We start from the raw sequence: 18,573 nt of genomic DNA on the forward strand, positions 1-18,573 counted from the left end.
ACATTCTCTACAGACGACTGTAGTTCTTATGATCCATTGTCAAAAAAAGAGCATTATTTTCAATTTTGAACTTTGTTTATGTTTATCTTTAGGGTTGATTATAAATATTTCATTTTTTGAATGAAATTAGTTGAAAATATTGAATTATGGATGGCCCCGATATTGAAGACATTGGAAACGTAGAAATCGTAGAAGCAATACCTCCTGCTGATGAAGAATTAGAATTATTTCCCGTAGAAGTAAGAACATCGCTTTTTTAAAATAAATTTAATGCTAAATTTCATTTAAATGTTTTTGATATTACAGCATCAAAATGATGAAGCTTTTTTTGATTACAAGGACCCTTTACTTTACAATGGCATTATGAAAGATGTTTTGTTGAACGAAAAGGAAAAAGTTTTGCAAAAAATATCCTTAGGAAAATCAGTACGAGTGATAGACAATCAAGGAAATTCTCTACTACATTTAGCAGTTGAGGTAGTTAAGTAAGTTTTAGTCAATTCACTCAATTAGTTTATGTTAAATTATTTGTGTGTATATGCAAGTAACAAAAACACGTATTTCTGAAGGGAAGATGACATGGAGATGATGGATATATTACTCCAACAAGATAGTATAGATATCAATGCTGTTAATTATGCACGTGATACTCCATTGACAACATCAATTCGCCATAGAAAAAGCTTCGCTGCATTGAAACTTTTGGAAGCAGGAGCTGATTTCAATTTTCCCAGGTATTTAACTTCAACACCTCTTCATTGTTGTTGCCAATTTGGTCTATCAGATGTGGGGGAAGCTTTGATTTGTGCAGGAGCCAATATAAATGCACTTGATGTGGATGGTGATACACCCTTACATCTGGCAGTCCTATTTAACCAGCTGGAAATGCTATGCATGTTGCTTTGCTACGGAGCAGATATGATTAGAAATAGTGGTATGTTAAAATTATCATATTTTCATAATTCATTATTACTTTTTGGATAACTTAACTTAACTTTTGTTCTACTGCATAGTAACATTCTGCAGTTGTAAAAAGTTTTCCTGAATTGAATTCTTCTGTTTGCAATTATTATTATTCAATGAAGGTTTTTCATCAGGAATATGTTCTCTCAAAAATATATACGATTCTCTGGAGGATGAAAAAATTGATTTTTATTGTTTTCAGGTAAACTTACTTCTTTTGAATTAAGTATTAGCACGCAGAATTTTATTTTTGCTGATATATTGCTAGAATATTTGACGGACTTCAACTCTACAACAATTAACTTTGCAGTGGTACAACGTTATCCAAACCTACCACTTTTGATCAAAAAGTTTATAAAATATGAAGAGAATTATTGTTTGAAATTAGAAATGGAGGCTTGGCTTATTTTGTTTGAGAACATTGAAGCATTCAAACTTGTTTGGAATAACTTCTCTATTGATTATAATTTGGACTACCCTTTACTTGAAATATTTCATTGTGATTCTTTGAGTTGGGATTCGACTAAGAAAATTATCAATATCGTACTCAGCAGCGAGGATAAAATAATGCCAAAATTAATAAGTATCTCTGGTCAATATCCCTATTTATTTCCAGTGTTAGTTGCAATTGTTGAAAAGAAATATGATTTAGAATTTGTTCGAGAATTCTGCACAATTCTGCTGTCTTATGGTCTAGATCTGTGGGATATTGATCTAGACATAATATTTGAAAAGTTTGGTTATTGTGACTTCTTTTATTTTTTGTTATATATGGACATCAGATTTTCTCTAGCATCCAAATATACCCTATTTCCCTATATAATATATGCGGTAGATGATAGATTAAGTTTACCTTTGAGATTAGAAAACCATTATGTTAAGCTCGCCTGTAAGTGGATATTTGGCTCTAGATTTTTCAATTCAACTCTAGATTTTGATGTAATGTTCAGTCACTCTGTTTTGCCATCTGTCATCAGTAAAAATATAGGTGGAAGATGGCAAGACATGATGAAATACTTTAAGTTATCAGATAGAGTTCCATCGTTATCTGAATTAGCAAGGAATAAAACCCGAGATTACCTTTGTGCCAGATACAGTATAAAAAATTCCAGAGAGTTCTGTTGTGTCGTGAAACGTTTGGATGTGCCTGAACTAATAAAGAAAATAATTTTATTCCAAGCTCCATTATATAGACAATCTTTGCCATGTGATAAACTTATTTCTAGTAATAGAGAGAAACGATGGTCTGCAATTAAAACACATGTTAGTTGTTTAAGGGAGGGGGATTCTAGTCGTGAATATCTTCGGTTATTCTTGTAATTGCCCTTTTCAAATTACCTCATTTGTGACTAATGTAATAATCAAAGTTTTATACTGTTAATAAATTTTGATAAACAATGTAAGAAAATTATTTTTTTCTCAACCCAACACAATTTGACCTAAATTGTCAGTATGAGCCTTCTTCTTGAATCATATGGAAATGAAATAATCAAAACAGCAAGTATGAAAATTTCATTTATTAATAAATAAATAACTGTACAATAGACATTAATAAAAACTTATTTATTCATGCAAATATTTTGCAAGTATTCAAGACTTTCTCTCTGTATCCGCCATAATGTCAGGTGAAAAGCTTAGGAGTTCGATGGACTTCGTCATGATGGAAGATTATGAACTTTTGTCGATTCAGAAGCTCCCAACTTTGAGGTACGCCTAACTACTGCAGCAGATAAACAATCCTGTATTTCTTGCTGTATTTGAAACCTATCTTCTAATGGAAGAGAACGAAGTTCAGTAGCCACATATTCACCAAAGGAACTGCAAGCATCTCTCTTAAAATCTTGGCCTTCATCATTAACTTCAGGCATGGATTCATCTACTCCCAAACCAGGTTCTGTCTTGACTTCAGTTTCCAATGTATCTGTACATGGAACAAAAGGAAGCCTTAGAATTTGTGCGATCGATTCATTGCTTTCGTCAACTTCAATTTTTACTTCTGGTGCTCCAAGATTAAACGGAACCTGAAACAGAAAAAAAAGCACAACTTTTCAAAAAAAGAAATATCAATTCATTTATTGTTATAATGATAACTAGTTGCTTATATCTATTCATAGAGTACATTTTATCATTGTTTTGAAATTTATTGTTATCACAAATCTTAAAAACCACTCAATATTCACATACAATAAATCCAAGCTAGGATTCATTAAGAAACAATACAAGCATGGTATATTTAAAACTTTAGTGCAAAATTGTAGGGCATCACTCACACTAAAATTTTGTTCACATGATTCTGAGGGTCCAGGACCAATTTCCAAAAAATTCTTGTTATCTACAAGTTCACTGGTTTCAAAATTCTCTTTAGCCTCATAAATATCCAATGTTTGATCTGAAAATAATATTAATTAATTACTGCCAATAATTTCTAAATTAGTGCTTCTCAAGAATAATATGAGAGCATATAAAAATAATTAATACAATCTCGCAATAATACGATCCGAAAGAAAATTATCACGAATATTACGATTCACTACTTTGCAACAAATTTTGAAATTTCATTTTGATCCTATGCAAATAACATAATTTTCAAAGTGAATAGCTAGAGTTGTGTCAGAATTACCATTAACTGGGCTAGCAGTGTCAGTGCTGCTTCCAGACGATTCTATCCAACATCCTTCGAATCTCATCGTATTTTGGTTTTCAAAAAATGTCTCATCAGTTTCGATTTTCACTTTTGGTTCACCAATATTATCATGATCCTGAAATAAAATGGAAAGAATTAGAAAAGTTCAATCACATGTGCATTTTAAGTAGTTTTGTTTATAGATAAAATAAAGAGAAAATTTGTAACACTAAAAAATGAAAAATAAACGCATATAGGTATTTAAAATCATTTAGTCGTCATTGTATGGTAAGGCAACATCAACTACAGGTTACTTGGATAGAAAAGGACATAAAATCTGTTACTTTCATCAGGTAAACAAGGAGCTATAATTTAATCAGGTTAGAGTATTAACCACAGACCGAAGAAATAAAAAGAAGGGCACAAGTTTTAAGGATTATTTGACTTGCATGTTTCTTGAATATATATAATTTGCTTTGGGTTGTTTTCCATAATAACAGTTTGATTTTACAATTACATAAACATTTTGTACATCACTCGTTTCCATAAAATATTCTGCCACATTTTCAATTTTAGGTTTTTCCCAAGGTTTAGTTTTTGCTGTTTCCGTTGAACTTTCTGTGTCTGCCGGCATCAACGGTAGAATGTTGAAGTCTCTTTCATTTTCATCCTCGGATGATATATTCTCTTCCGTGTCCCCAAGTTGTGTATGAAATATGTTTGAATTACAAACATTTAAAAATAAATGTGGTACAATGCCACTTTTTATACGTGGAGTCTTTCGTGTTCTTTTATAGAAATAAAAATCTACTGAATCCTCTTTCAACTGGAAAATATTGATATGTAATAATATTAATGACACTCAACAAATAATATCACTTACATTAAAATGATCTTCACAACAGTATTTAGTTGTTTTCACAAATTTCAGTCCTACTGCCTCAAACCAATATTTTCTTGTAGTAGTATCTCTTGGAACAAAAATGAATATTTTATTAGGCGCATTCTCTGAGGAATTCAGACAAGTTGGTACAAAACACGATTTCTTCATAAGTACTGATAAATCCTTTAAATAATGGATAAGAAAAAATAATTCCAAATAACATATTATTTAATTTGGATACACCTACCCCTTGATGAAAAATATGATTGATATTGAATAACTTCAAAACCATTTGAACAAGTAGGTATTCTTCACAAAATAATTATTAGGCAATCTAGAGACCTGTCAAAACTAAAATTCATGTCGCGGCGATTGGCATAGAGTTAAGTGCATTGGTTATGGAAGTATTGGAGAAAAATTCAAAATTCAGCTGTAATCTTACAAACTGCCGCAACAGATGTATTATGTGGTGGTGCCAACAGACACCATTAAAAAGTCATGTGATTTGGACTGTTTGGTTGAGGTTATATTGTTAAATGTCACATAGCAGCACAGAAGGTATCCTACTGAGCACTGTTGCCGCTTTGTGCAGCCGTAACGAAGCGATTTAATAATTTTTGAAAATTGCAGGTGGCGCCAACAAACAACAAATTTTCTCCAGGAGCTACAGGGTACATTCACGACGTAACATAGCATGAAAACATCAATTTTTCATACCTTATTCATTGTAGGAATGGCATTTTGTCGCAAACGAACTATGAGTGATGATGACCTATCGAAGCTTTCAGCTGTAAAATGTTTTGAACAAATCACAGAAGTATATGAAGGTTCCCAGGTTCCTCTATTCACAAATTTCACCCAAGAATTGCGACGTGTTGGCTCTTTAGGAAATCTGTTGTAAAAACAACAGATATGCAAAAATTGTGAATACGGATCTGTTCACTACTCATGCTTACTTATGAAATGTTATTCCTGACGTTTTCTTATCTACAGTTTTTCTGCTGGGACAACTTATTACAGCACAAGACGCCATATTTTAGCCTAATATTCAACTGAAAAATTCACTTTATTTTGTAATATGAGCAACAAATAAATAATAACAAACGCCAAAAGTTGACTGAGAGCTATTTCCAAAATGGCGGAGTGGTATCGTTTCAAGTCACGCAAGCGTGCATCTTCAGTTTCCATAAGCAGTGGCGTAGTAGGGTAGAAACTTCATTTTCAATAAGAAATGCCAGCATTGATTATCAAAGTAGATAAATTAAAATAGAAGTCAATGATGTCAGTCAACTCAATGTTCATAATGGGAAAGGAAAATGAGGTTGGGCAGATATAATAAAGGAGGCCTTATGCAGTCCAGAAAACAATTTCGAGTAAAATAAATGCCATTTCTCTATTTCAGTATCGTAATGAGTTCATTACAGTTCTAAAAACAGTGCTGTAATGAACTCATTACAGCACTGTTTTCAGTTATATTTTTCGTTTTGTGGTTGTCTACATAGACTTCTAATTCTGTCAAAATTCAACACACATCAATTGACAATTATGATATAATTTGGATCAAGTGAAATGATTTGCGACATTTTTCGTAATTTCTCTTAAATCTGTTGGTGTTAAATCGATTTCGGCAGAAATAATTCACGAATTTGATGCGTAATTATAAATTATTTCAAAATGCGGAACGTACGATTCAAATTCATATTCCGTAATCTGTCAATGTTCGTAACAGTCACACCAACTGCCAAGATACAATAAAAATGTCACAAGGATGTATAATTTGAATTTTTCATTGAATTTCGACAATATTTCACAAAACTTGACTGAAATAGAGAAAATATCGTCTAATACTAGTTGCAGAAGGCAATTCCAACACTCATGCGTTCGAATTTCATATTCGTGTTGGAATAGGAGCCCATTCTGCAACTTGTTTTAGAATATACTATTTTGTCTAGGAATACAATTCCATATTTACAAAATATTAAGAACCAACCGAAAGAAAAATTAAATTTGAACCACTTCAACGATTCAATAATAAAAATAATAAATCAATACAATCATTTGAAATAAAACAAAGATACTGATAATTTTACCTTATGATAGAGGACATCTTTTTCTTGCAATCCTAGTGAATTTGTATTCTCCTTCCTGAAAAAAAGGCATTTTTGTAATTTTCAGTCGAAAAACAAAAAATGTTTGAACCGATAAATAGGATAAATTTAAAAGGAGTGGAAGGTTCGCTCTTTTTTAGAAGGATATCAACATCTTGAAATTAATTTAATATCGCTTAACAAAATAAAAAGTGATTGAAAAAGATCTTCTTCTCTTTCAAAATGTTCAACAAATAAACAAAAATATGTCACATATTCTGCATTCATTGTAATAAACCAATAACATTTATTTGATAATTCTAACCTTGCCTGTTCACTAGGTATAAGTATACATGAAATAAAAAATACATTTGTCAGTGTCAGTCACGATTTCACACAACTTACAATATCAAAGAGAAAATATCAGATATTCAGAAATGAAAAAAGCTAACATACAAGGAGAATTGAAAATTTATTCTACCATCTCAGAATAAACAACTAGAAATATGCTAAAATGAAAGAAATAGGTATTCATTTTACATATTGTTGCTTTGGGTGCAAAGATTACATTGTTCTTATCTACCTCTGATAAATTTCCTTCGTAAATACTCTATATATGTATATATCAACTAATACAATTGTTGGGCACTCTCATTGTATGCAATTATTAATAATATATTAATAACATACTAAAAATTTTAAATTCCATCAATAAATAAAAAGAAAAATGCCTGTCGGATTTCTTTTCAAAAATTCTTTTTTTGTACTAGTATCACATGTTGATGATTATCTTTAAATGTAAAGTGTACCTATCTATCGAAGAGAAAATATTTCTTTTCATAATTTTAGTCTGTACTGCCTTGCTTCTGGAATGAACAATTTTCTTGGAATCAAACAGGACTGGATCTGTTGAAAAAAAGGCCATGAATGTATCAATGGAGAAAAACTGATATAATATTATAAAAGTGTACCTGTTGTAGATTTAGGAATCAAGGTATCACACATTATTTTCTTGCCTTCTTCCAACCAAGGAAATTTAGAGGGGACAACTCCGTTCACCATGAGAACTTTCTTGCTTAACCCCATTTTGTACTGATAGTAATTAGCCATTTCTTTCTGCATCTACAATAAAATGTGATAGTTATATTGATAACCTGCACGGATTCATTTCACTCAAAGAAAGTTCATTCAAAACATTGAATTCTAACCTCAAATAGATTGCTATAGTAAAAATGTAAAGATTAGGAGCAATGCTTGCAATTGACTAATAATTAGTTTAATACTTACATCAAAATGATCTTCACACAAAAAAATGGTAGAGTCATCTGCTAATTTATACGGATTTCTTCTAGCGAGTTTCAACCATACTTTTCTTATTACAGGTCTTTTTGGTACACTGACAAATAACTTTTCTGGTGTTTTTACGGTGGTATTCGTACATCCTGGTACTAAACACGATTTGTACATTCTCTTCATTTGATAATATTTAACTTATTGAACTTATAATGTAAACAACTGCTCACGTATAATATGACACTTGATTGTTTATACTTCCAAGTGACGTCGCTGACGCAACTTAGCGTAAAATTTCATTTTGGCGGCATTATTAAATTTTACTTCTTATTAGATTGCTATTGTTTTTTCAGAAATTTTTATCCGAATTGAAAATATCAACTTTTATGAGCTTATGAATAATTCGAATAATTGAATCTGTCAAATAGCCTATTCTTGCCAGAAAAAGAGACAAATAATCAATGACCTAGAACGCCCTTGGGTGATGCACCAAATTGAAAGTGATGAACAAATTTCAATTTTCTTGATGTCGAATCACTTGATCGAAAATGTACATCTAGGCAAAAAATCTTGTATTTCTCGTAGTTACATTGAAATTCTTTGAATTTTTTCGCCTAAATTGAGGTGATATTTCCAAATTAACGATATATTTAACTTAGTGGAGTGTTGTACAATTGATCATAACAATATGGCTAGTGAAAATTCAACGAATTTAAGTAGGGAAGTCCTTGCAGGAGAAAATTGATGGATGTGTAAACTCATTATACTTACTTATATGTTGGCTTCGGTATTATTACAAAGAGGGAATACCAAACGGTTCATATTCAAGCTTCATTCCTCGCGTAAAAAATTTTAAGCCGATCACATAATAGAAAATTCAAGAAAAATAGAGGAAATGAAGATACCTCCGACTTCCGAATCATTTTCAGTATGTGAGTATCGTCCCAAACATGTGCTATCAAATTTGACATATGAAATCAAAACAAACACCATTGGCGTAACATTCGCTGGGCAAAATCAAATCGTTATGTGAATATAAAGTAATTTTGGTTTATTATTTTCAATAATTGATCCCCCAATCTCGTGATAATGATCCATGGATTTTCAAGTCATAAAATCAACTACTCATCAAGCTTTTCTCTGTTTTTTACTCACTTTGATGAAACAGGTATTGCATTAAAATGCAGAAATCTTCTTTTGCCAGCAACTATAATATCCCCTGAATTGAAGTGTCCTGAACAAACGAGAGATTGAGATCCAATTTCGTCCTCTTCTATATTCAAGGATTTCAACCATACATGTCTTATCTTAAGATCAGTTGGAAATCTGAAGTAGTTCAATAATTTAAAAACTCATTACGAACATCAAAACAATGACCGAAGGGACCGACCTATGATAAGATACAAGCTTCAGTTCGCGGTTTTCTCCACAAATAATACACTTTTTATGTGCCATAGTGAGTGTATTGTAAGTTTTGTATAAATCAAAAATCACGGAAGTAAATAACTGGAAATATTTGAAAACAAACTGAAAAAGCTTGAAACAACCGATGACAGATTGAGGGGAGGATGCAGCATAGATGACAGCTCTGGTTTTAGGAGGTAAACACAGAATATAGTAATATTCTTCTTACTACAATTTTGAAAGTGGAGGAAATCATCGAATATCAATTATTCAAATAATCATATTTAATAGAGAATCATGCAATATAATATATATTTATATTAATATATCACAGTGTATTTGAAAATATATTACAATCTGAAGTGGACTATATTTATGTTGAAAAATTGTATCTACTCCACTCATGGCTTTTTAATAGCGTACAAAGGCAATTTTGAAGAACACACTCAAAGTTTATAAGAAGAAACATGTCTGGTTAATATTTTATCAATAACAAGAAAATATACCTTTTCAAAGGATCTCAACCCCAAAACAAGTAACTTGGGGGTAACAGGCTTCAAGCCTATGAGGTAGTAGGGAGAAGAGATAGCTATATTTATAATATAAATTGCAATACTGCATTGCCTAAATATGCTTGCTACTTACCTAACTTTTGTAGAACTACGAATATTGTCTTTTTTTGTTCTTGTTCTTTTTTCAGGGTCGGAAAAATTGAACCTTTTGGCTTCGGATTTTTTGAATAACTTTGGTCCATTTTCTTTTTTGCCATCAAGAAAGTGGCAACTACATACGTAAGCACCTGGACCAGGCTGATCAACCCTCCTGTATTAAAATCAATGAATTGATATTGCTATTTTCATGATGGATAAAATGAAGCGGTTTGCCAAAAATAATTTTCAAATTACTGGACAATTGTTCATCAGATTTTACTCACCTTATGAGCCGAATCCATTTATTTCTTGTCTTAGTATCCTTAGGAAACCTGAAAAATTTACAGGTCTCCCTTTCATTATAATGAGTACAATCAGGAGACCAACACATCACCATCTTCGTTTGAATATAGGCATCTTAAAAAGAAATGCATTTATATTATCGTCCCAATATTCATAGCTCAAGCTGGGTTATATATTTTCAACTAAATTACTCTAAGACATATTGCAGTAGAAATAAAGTATCACAGACAACAGATATATTCAATTAAAACCTGGTTTTAGAAAGATCTAATTTTTTTCACCAGTATAACGTATTAGAGGTTATGTTCAAACTAATAATTGACGTTTTACAAAAACCGTAGAATGATATAGGTTTGAAACTTACTGGTTTTTAATCTCGTTTCTTTTATTTATCAAAAAAGCCGAATTCTTCACGGACCCCTTTCTAAACTGAAAGAAATTCTAATTGTTATTGTTTGGATACAGAATCCTGACCGGGGACAACAAAATAGCGAAGTGACGTCACCGCGTCATCCTATGATCATAGAAATAATACCAATTGAGTCTAGGATTTCCTCCATCTCTATGTTTATTACTCTAGGGAAACATTTTATATTTTCAAGGAATTACATACGATTGAGCTAATTCGATTCCTTCCATGTAGAATGGACCCAAATTCTGCGTTTTCCGCTATCCTCCAAAGATATCCGGCTTTCTTCCTCTTCATCCAAACCAACATTTCTGAACATGTTGACCACCTTCCGTACGTAGTTTTCAATTGAGAATGTGTATGAAGAGATTCTGCCCCTATCTCACTAGAGTCCCGCAAATCGTATCGAAAGGGTGTATGACAAGTGTATGACCTTATTAATGCAAATATTTAATATTTGTGTTGTGTGATGCAAAATATTATGTTTATTACCACACCAGGACTACAGAAAATTCAAGCAAACCATCATCGATAGAAAATAACAAATATTTTCATAATACCAGGAAATAAATCATATCTGTAGGGTTCTTCACGGGCGCAAGGATGAACCTGCGCCCAAAAGCTTCTGAAGCCGAGTCAGACGCTCAATCGAATTATTAAAATGAAAACTTATCACATTTCTTGAGAGGTCAATTTCTTCGTTGATAAAAGCGATGAAACAAGAGGGTCTTGAGATAAATGAAAATGTTATAGAAGACAGGACCGGCTCCACTGATTTTTTGTCCGTTTAACTTTGAATTCAAATATGTAAAACATGAAATAACATTTGATTTCGAAGAGCTTATATTATTGGATGGTGTTTCTCTAGAACAGCTAATTTTTGCAACATCAATGGGAGAATTTATGTTTCTAGAAAAGAAAAGATTTATTCGAATAATTTCAATTTGTTATCAGTGTGCACCTCAAAAACGGCCAAGTTCAACTCTGTCCTGAGTAACACAATAATATTTATCCAGAAATACAGATAATTTCACAATTATTATTCATATCTTCCAGATATTTTAATTCCAGCTCTCTATAGCAACAATGCAGTATTTTAGTAAATTTACAAAAGCAGTTTTGAATAACAGACTTCAAATTTATATCTTAAGAAGAAACATGTCTGGTGAATATTTGATTAATAATGAAAAATATTCTTTTTTGAAAGATCTCGGTCTTAAAACTAGTAATTTGGGTGTTTATAATGGAAAGTGGTTTGGATCAGGCAAAGTGAGTACCAACAATCTCTAATATGCATACCAATGTTTGAGACATTATTCAATCTCACTAGAATATTCTTAATTTTCATAAATTTATCACAATGCTTGTAATTTTCGAATTTTGAGCCGGGAATGGTCTCAAACGATTAAGCTCTATACACAGATGACGAATCCGGCCAATATTTCTGTGATTACAGTTCCGATCGAGAGAAATTTTGCGTCTATATAGAATATCAATCAATAATCAATAGGACGATAAAAAATTCAAGTAGGTTATCGAAAAAAAGAAAGAAAAAGCATTGATAGTAGCTTTTGAGCATCTACTCATATAAATTCACCAAGGGTGCAGATGGTTATGATATATCAACATCCAAACTTTTCAGACTGTGAAATCTATTGATCCTAGTACTGGCAAAGTAATTGCAGAAGTGAAGTACGGCACTGTTAGCGATTACCATTCTTGTGTCGAAGAGTCTGAGAAAGTTTGGGAGCAATGGGCCAGACTACCAGCACCAAAGCGTGGAGAGATAGTGAGACAAATAGGAAATGCTATAAGAGAAAAACTAACTCCCCTAGGTCAACTAGTCTCCCTTGAAATGGGTAACTAGATTACAATCAAATTTTCTCTTGAGTTTTAGCACTTCACATTAAATTTCAGGTAAAATACTGCCTGAGGGTATTGGAGAAGTGCAAGAATACGTAGACATTTGCGATTATGCAGTAGGCTTGTCTAGGATGCTTCCTGGCGCTATCTACCCTTCAGAAAGGCCGGACCATATACTCTTAGAAAAATGGAATCCTTTGGGTATAGTAGGGGTAATATCTGCCTTCAATTTTCCTTGTGCTGTGTATGGATGGAACAGTGCCATTGCTATGGTAAGTAAAGGGGGGTTTTCCAATAGGAATTATACAATTTATGGAAACATATACGCTTCAACAACGTTCAGAAATTGCTAAATAGCATTCTGAATTATACCATTCCTAAAAAGTATCCTCATGTTTCAAGGTTTGTGGAGACAACGTTTTGTGGAAGCCTTCAGAGACCACTCCATTAGTTTCAATTGCTACCACCAACATTCTGGCAGAAGTCCTGGAAAGAAACAACTTGCCAGGAGCTATAGCCTCCTTATGCTGTGGTGGAGAAGATGTAGGTAAAGCTATGGCTGCTGATCAGAAGATAAAGCTCTTGTCTTTCACTGGAAGTTGTGAAATAGGCCAAAAGGTAACAATTCATTGTGTTAACAGAGGATTCTATTTTCAACGCTATTTGCTCTAGGTTGGTGTTGAGGTACAAAAGAGATTTGGGAAGCACCTTTTAGAATTAGGAGGCAACAATGCCTTAATTGTGGCTGAAGATGCGGATTTGAACATGGTGGTTCAAGCGGCCTTGTTTGCTTGTGTAGGTACAGCAGGACAAAGATGTACCTCCACCAGAAGGTTGATCTTACACCAGAAGGTAGCTATTTAATGTACTTGAATATTACTCACAGAAAACCATTTTACTTGGTTTTCTCCATTTTTTGAATATTCATTAGTCCCTCATATGTATGTTTATGTATATGTAAACTTTGACGATGAATATATATATTAATACCAAATTATTCTGGTATGGTGTAGAACCTTAATGTACATCGGTCTCTATCTTATTACAAGAACGGTTGTATATAATATAAAGGTTTTTTTTTTCGAGGTATATAACTTTAAGTTGGCATTACTGTTCAAGATGGCGACCGATTTAACAGCTGTCAAGTGATTTATTCTCAGTTTGGTTTGGCAATTCATCAAATTCAGCTAAACGATCATCAAGTAAGGCGTAGATTCGTCGAATGGGCCCAAAATGAGATTGCCGTTGTTCCCGATTTTCATAAGCGAATTTTGTTTAGCGATGAAGCGCACTTCTGGTTGAATGGCTACGTCAACAAACAAAACTGCCGCATTTGGAGCGAAGCTAATCCTCAAGTGTATGTCGAAACACCGTTACATCCAGAAAAACTGACTGTTTGGTGCGCTTTATGGGCTGGTGGAATCATTGGTCCGTACTTCTTCAAAAACGATGATGGGCAGAACGTTACAGTCAATGGTGATCGGTATAGAGCCATGATTACTAACTTTTTCATTCCTGAATTGAACAACCATGATGTCCAGGAGCTGTGGTTCCAACAAGACGGCGCAACATGTCACACAGCTCGTGCCACAATCGATTTATTGAAAGACACGTCTGGTGACCACCTAATTTCACGTTTTGGACCTGTGAAATGGCCTCCAAGATCTTGTGATTTAACACCGCTTGACTACTTTCTGTGGGGCTATGTAAAGTCATTGGTCTATGCGGATAAGCCACATGACCAATTGACCATTTGGAAGACAACATTCGCCGTGTTATTGCCGATATACGGTCACAAATGTTGGAAAAAGTCATCGAAAATTGGACGTCCAGATTTGACTACATCCGAGCCAGCCGTGGCGGTCGTATGCCAGAAATCATATTCAAAATGTAATGCCACAAGATTATCTTGCGGATAAATAAAATTCATGTCGATCGAATAATCCATCGTTGTTTTATTGCAATTTAAAGTTCTATAGCTCTAAAAAAACACCCTTTAGATGTGTAAAATTTTATTGGACAAAAGATTTTTATATCAACCAAAAGAAAAACAAATGAGCAAATAATGTTCTCTTTTGTTTGATATAGTATTTTTTTGTCAGTTTAAATTGGACTTCTAGGCAAATAAAAAAATATTTTTATCCTCTATATTTTTCAAAATAACCTTCAATGAATTGTGAGGAATTTCGACTTGAGAGTTTGTTATTATAAGTATTCTTTAATAAATTCATATATTTAAAGGTGTACACAGAGGTACTGGAAAGACTGAAAAAGGCATACGCACAAGTTCTGAATCGTATAGGAGACCCTTTGGGTGAAAATACACTAATTGGTCCACTTCATAGCGAACTTTCTCTGCAAAAATACAAAAACACAATTGAAGAAATCAAAAAACAAGGTGGAAAGATAGAATTCGGAGGAAAGGTAGAGAAAAATCGCAATAGTTCACTTATATGGCGAAAATCTTTCAATAGTTAATAATTTCCATATTTTCGATTTAGGTTTTAGGAAAAGAAGGTTACTTTGTGGAACCAACCATAGTTACAGGGTTGGCACACGATCATCCTCTGGTCCACAACGAATGTTTTGCTCCAATTGTTTATGTGCTGAAGGCTGCTAATGTAGAAGAAGCTATTTCTTGGAACAACGAAGTGCCTCAAGGTCTCTCATCTAGTATTTTCACGCAAAACATTGGGCATATATTTGAGGTAAATCACAAAAAAATTTCTTACTCCGTTTATGTTATATTTATTGTCGTTTTAGTGGGTGGGACCTAAGGGTTCCGATTGTGGTATAATAAATGTTAATATATCAACATCGGGAGCAGAAATTGGTGGTGCCTTTGGAGGTGAAAAACATACAGGAGGTGGACGAGAATCTGGAAGTGATGCTTGGAAACAATATATGAGAAGATCTACCATCACTATCAACCATTCCAAAGAAATGCCACTTGCGCAGGGTATAAAGTTCGAATGATGTCCACAAAATCGAAAGAAAATAAAATTGGGGAAAAAAGACTGTGAATTTAAACCTAGATTAAAAAAAAAAAATCTTGAAGCATATTAATTAAGAAATAATTTTATTCAACAGTCACATCATAAAAAATCTTTTCATCAAAACTTAAAAATATACAGTTTCATTTATACCAGTATCTTTATCAAATCCACTTCAATATCCACCGATTTCTTCTTATGGAATTTATAGGTAGCAGGTAGATTATATTTCAATTCAGCTACAACTTCAACTTCCCGTCCCAAGGTTTTTGCATGTTTGATAACATGATTTCTGAAAAAAAAATGTATTACTTTCTAAACCAATATTCTTAATCTATATTGAAAATGAAATGGAAAGTATTCCTTTTTAAATGATTTGAAAAATACCAAGGTTGCATCTGCGAACCTGTATTAATATTCAAATAATATATATTTTACCTGGTAGAAGTCTTATGAAGGGAATAGACTGCATTTTTTGAAAGCCTAACTCCTACTTCCAAAAATTCCATATCAATTCCAGCGTTATGCTTCGTCCCAAAAGGTGGATTCATTATTACTGTATCAAAAAACTTATCAAATCTAAAATGAAGTCATGATATAACTTTTGAAAAGACGTATAACTTATCATCAATTACCTGCTGGGTATGTTTCGAACATCACATTGAACTGTTTCAATTTGTGGAACTTCAAATTCTTCTACGTTTTCTTGAAAGACTTCCAAGGCCTCAGTGTCAATTTCGAATCCATAAACTTGAGCGGCATCTAATAAAGCTGAACCAATTGTTAAGCATCCTGCCCCACATCCAAGATCTGCTACCATTTTGCCAGTGATATCCTCATTTTCTGACTGGAAAAATAAGAGAAATAATACACCCATTATACATAAATAAAAAAAAATCAATTATTACCTGAATGTGGTGCAACATACAAGCTGCAATATGCGCAGGAGTAACATATTGTTCCAACAATATTTTAGGATTCTTGAATGGCTCTATACTTGATAAGTGGTATTCCAACTGCTTCAACTTCATCTTAGTTATGTCGGTTTGCTATCAAATCTAGGCAGAACTGGTAGTATCAGATTCCCAAATGATGATTCTTGAGATATAAAATATCCTGTAGATTGAGAATTGGCCTGAAGCAAGGCTTTATGATGATGGGAGTTTAAGGGTTGCGTTTCGTTGCCCTGAAGTTGTATTGCAGATCCTAACAATGGTAAGGCAGTGGGGTTCAGGGTAGATGCAGTACCCTGTTTTAGTAGTATTTGTTTCTTGAGATGTAGGTCTTCTAGTAGCTTACGATTAGCTATATCTGAAAATAAAAAATGATACATAAGAAATTTTTGATGATTCATTATGAGAGTGATATTTGTGTAATCAAAATATACTCACCCCTTTGGTTGTTTGAAAGAGGAAAAGCCATTAATTATAAATCTCTCTACTATTCGAGTCAGCTTTTCCAGTAACCAATCATCAACAAATGTAAAAATGTTGATTTGACTTGACATGTATTATTAAGGTTAAATCATAGACTAGACATCCTTTGTCTATCGGCATCTAAGAACATTAATAACCTATCTATCTATATTCTAAGATCGGCATAGACCTAATGTCAATATGATATTAGGTCTATGTCTATCGGTTAAATTTTATTACATATAGAGTTTTCTTCATAAGAAATTGAGTTGGATGTTTGTATTGTATGTAGTCACTAGCAGGCAACCTATCATGCATATTAACGAATTTTGTGTTCTGATTCTGATATTCTTCTATTCTTCTGATATCAACAATTTTTCGGTAGACGTTCGTGCTTTTTTGCAGTGAAAGTGAATACGAAAGAGTTGATTATGAATTTTCGAAATTTATTGTGTATCCGAATCATTCGCGGGATGAATTATTAAAATAATATTCATTTACTATATGGTACTTATACAATTATAGGAGCCATAGAGAAATGAAAGAATGATAATATACTGGTTATGATATACCTATCGAAAGATATGGAGGTGCAATACAGTTGACCATGATCTTTCTTCATTGATTGATTATGTTTCTTTTGTAATTGACTTCTAAAATGAACCTACTCTAGTTTCATTTTTGGTGCTTGAACTATTTAGGTACAATTTCTTTTGAAATATCTACGAATTGCGACATGCTGATTATTTTGGTACCTATTATGTTATGACTTTTTTCTCATGTTGTTTTATTATTTCTAATAGTAATCTATCATAATTTTAGGCTCTATTCAGATATTTGGCAATGGGTTCAAAAGTGAGCCAAAATGATCCTAAAATTTTGATATAGTCAGATTGTCCATGAAAAATCGATTAGCTCAGTAGTTCTGCTAGCTTAACGTCAAGCTAGCAGAAAAAAATTAATAGTTTCTCTGATGGCATCTACAGAATTTCTTATATCTTGAAAACCCTTAGTAATCCCTATTTCTATGCCTTTGGAAAACCGTCAATGATACACTCCTGTTATGACTTGTTTGACCAATTAGGGATTTCATATAGATAGTAAATTGTATTGTACGTGTGTATTTGATTTTGTACGGTGACCACATGTGCAGAATATTATGGAAGAAATTGATCACTTTCGTTGCGTTTCCCAGGTATGGCATGAAATACAAATGTGGAGAGAAATTACTTCAGCAACAGACCAGAAACACTATATCAATCTATCAGGTACCAGGCTGTTCACTTCTCTTAGAGATCAAAGACTTGAGTTCAACGATCTTTTATTATGGAAATGATTAATTCTATCCATACATTTTCTGTTCAAGTTCAAGATCGATTATATCCTTCATTTCATTTTCATTTGATTACTTTCAATGGCATAACGATATTAAGTTCAGCGATTATTTTACTCATTATATCAAATATTTCTGTTTTTGTAACGCTATTACCTCAGGATTAATCGTGGATGCAAAAACCAGCAATTGAAAAATCAGATGGATTATTCAATATCAACAAGAATGCGATTGTAATCAAAATCTTTACAGTGCCTTTCTCTGTTCCACTTTGAAACGTATGGTGATACAAATCTTGACTTTATCTTCTAACCATTCGATCTTTATTGTTTTTCATTAATGACTGACAGCGAT

General features: G+C 32.8%; 5 protein-coding genes and 1 long non-coding RNA gene across 22 annotated transcripts in view; 3 read left to right on the forward strand and 3 right to left on the reverse strand.

Moving 5' to 3' along the window:
- The first annotated feature begins 11 nt into the window (after positions 1–11).
- On the forward strand, positions 12–5,432 carry LOC123675985 (ankyrin repeat domain-containing protein 1-like). Of its 2 annotated transcripts, XM_045611597.1 has the most exons (5): positions 12–239; positions 307–485; positions 570–934; positions 5,100–5,140; positions 5,201–5,432. In XM_045611597.1, the coding sequence occupies exons 1-5, from the start codon at positions 147–149 to the stop codon at positions 5,228–5,230; spliced, it is 708 nt and encodes a 235-aa protein (XP_045467553.1). In that variant the 5' UTR covers positions 12–146; the 3' UTR covers positions 5,231–5,432. The 2 variants fall into 2 exon arrangements, with proteins under 2 accessions (XP_045467553.1, XP_045467552.1); XM_045611596.1 differs by lacking the exons at positions 5,100–5,140; positions 5,201–5,432 and adding an exon at positions 1,166–2,361 and having other exon boundaries at positions 15–239.
- LOC123675990 lies at positions 2,466–11,248 on the reverse strand. 16 transcript variants are annotated; one of them, XM_045611609.1, is made up of 9 exons: positions 11,108–11,229; positions 10,820–11,048; positions 10,188–10,320; positions 9,899–10,075; positions 9,005–9,175; positions 6,560–6,614; positions 3,584–3,722; positions 3,234–3,352; positions 2,466–2,984 (listed from the first exon to the last, which is right to left on the reverse strand). In XM_045611609.1, the coding sequence occupies exons 3-9, from the start codon at positions 10,298–10,300 to the stop codon at positions 2,619–2,621; spliced, it is 1,140 nt and encodes a 379-aa protein (XP_045467565.1). In that variant the 5' UTR covers positions 10,301–10,320; positions 10,820–11,048; positions 11,108–11,229; the 3' UTR covers positions 2,466–2,618. The 16 variants fall into 16 exon arrangements, with proteins under 16 accessions (XP_045467565.1, XP_045467564.1, XP_045467563.1 ...); XM_045611608.1 differs by having other exon boundaries at positions 10,820–11,248; XM_045611607.1 differs by lacking the exons at positions 10,820–11,048; positions 11,108–11,229 and adding an exon at positions 10,571–10,741.
- Positions 11,249–11,652: 404 nt separating this feature from the next.
- LOC123675987 (putative aldehyde dehydrogenase family 7 member A1 homolog) lies at positions 11,653–15,605 on the forward strand. Its single transcript, XM_045611602.1, has 8 exons — positions 11,653–11,884; positions 12,258–12,474; positions 12,533–12,750; positions 12,881–13,096; positions 13,151–13,330; positions 14,720–14,902; positions 14,980–15,186; positions 15,242–15,605. The coding sequence occupies exons 1-8, from the start codon at positions 11,702–11,704 to the stop codon at positions 15,452–15,454; spliced, it is 1,617 nt and encodes a 538-aa protein (XP_045467558.1). The 5' UTR covers positions 11,653–11,701; the 3' UTR covers positions 15,455–15,605.
- Positions 15,545–16,640, reverse strand: LOC123675992 (rRNA N6-adenosine-methyltransferase METTL5). The gene is made up of 4 exons (XM_045611623.1): positions 16,380–16,640; positions 16,107–16,318; positions 15,910–16,050; positions 15,545–15,763 (listed from the first exon to the last, which is right to left on the reverse strand). Exons 1-4 carry the CDS (start codon positions 16,500–16,502, stop codon positions 15,619–15,621), a joined length of 621 nt encoding a protein of 206 aa, XP_045467579.1. The 5' UTR covers positions 16,503–16,640; the 3' UTR covers positions 15,545–15,618.
- LOC123677127 (SOSS complex subunit C homolog) lies at positions 16,508–16,893 on the reverse strand. The gene is made up of 2 exons (XM_045613636.1): positions 16,863–16,893; positions 16,508–16,782 (listed from the first exon to the last, which is right to left on the reverse strand). The coding sequence occupies exons 1-2, from the start codon at positions 16,891–16,893 to the stop codon at positions 16,508–16,510; spliced, it is 306 nt and encodes a 101-aa protein (XP_045469592.1).
- Positions 16,894–17,845: 952 nt separating this feature from the next.
- LOC123675998 overlaps positions 17,846–18,573 on the forward strand; it is a 43,699-nt gene continuing 42,971 nt past the window's right edge. Inside the window, exon 1 of the long non-coding RNA XR_006746839.1 lies at positions 17,846–18,154. This is a non-coding gene — a long non-coding RNA (uncharacterized LOC123675998). The remainder of the gene's footprint in view (positions 18,155–18,573) is intronic.

This window comes from Harmonia axyridis, chromosome 3 (genome assembly GCF_914767665.1).
Source record: "Harmonia axyridis chromosome 3, icHarAxyr1.1, whole genome shotgun sequence".
In the NCBI taxonomy this organism is placed as follows: Eukaryota; Metazoa; Arthropoda; class Insecta; order Coleoptera; family Coccinellidae; genus Harmonia; species Harmonia axyridis.

Coding starts and splice junctions, on each gene's coding strand:
- LOC123675992 (XM_045611623.1), bottom strand. CDS start 16,502: ATGAAGTTGAAGCAGTTGGAATACCACTTATCAAGTATAGAGCCATTC. Junction 16,051..16,106: donor GTTCGAAACATACCCAGCAG/GTAATTGATGAT, acceptor ACTTCATTTTAG/ATTTGATAAGTTTTTTGATA. Junction 15,764..15,909: donor CTTCATAAGACTTCTACCAG/GTAAAATATATA, acceptor TTTTTTTTTCAG/AAATCATGTTATCAAACATG.
- LOC123675985 (XM_045611596.1), top strand. CDS start 147: ATGGATGGCCCCGATATTGAAGACATTGGAAACGTAGAAATCGTAGAA. Junction 486..569: donor TTAGCAGTTGAGGTAGTTAA/GTAAGTTTTAGT, acceptor GTATTTCTGAAG/GGAAGATGACATGGAGATGA. Junction 935..1,165: donor AGATATGATTAGAAATAGTG/GTATGTTAAAAT, acceptor TATTGTTTTCAG/GTAAACTTACTTCTTTTGAA.
- LOC123675987 (XM_045611602.1), top strand. CDS start 11,702: ATGCAGTATTTTAGTAAATTTACAAAAGCAGTTTTGAATAACAGACTT. Junction 12,475..12,532: donor ACTAGTCTCCCTTGAAATGG/GTAACTAGATTA, acceptor ATTAAATTTCAG/GTAAAATACTGCCTGAGGGT. Junction 13,097..13,150: donor GTTGTGAAATAGGCCAAAAG/GTAACAATTCAT, acceptor TATTTGCTCTAG/GTTGGTGTTGAGGTACAAAA.
- LOC123677127 (XM_045613636.1), bottom strand. CDS start 16,893: ATGGCTTTTCCTCTTTCAAACAACCAAAGGG. Junction 16,783..16,862: donor TCTTTCAAACAACCAAAGGG/GTGAGTATATTT, acceptor TTTTATTTTCAG/ATATAGCTAATCGTAAGCTA.
- LOC123675990 (XM_045611605.1), bottom strand. CDS start 4,761: ATGGTTTTGAAGTTATTCAATATCAATCATATTTTTCATCAAGGG. Junction 3,353..3,583: donor CACTGCTAGCCCAGTTAATG/GTAATTCTGACA, acceptor TATTATTTTCAG/ATCAAACATTGGATATTTAT. Junction 2,985..3,233: donor CATGTGAACAAAATTTTAGT/GTGAGTGATGCC, acceptor TTTCTGTTTCAG/GTTCCGTTTAATCTTGGAGC.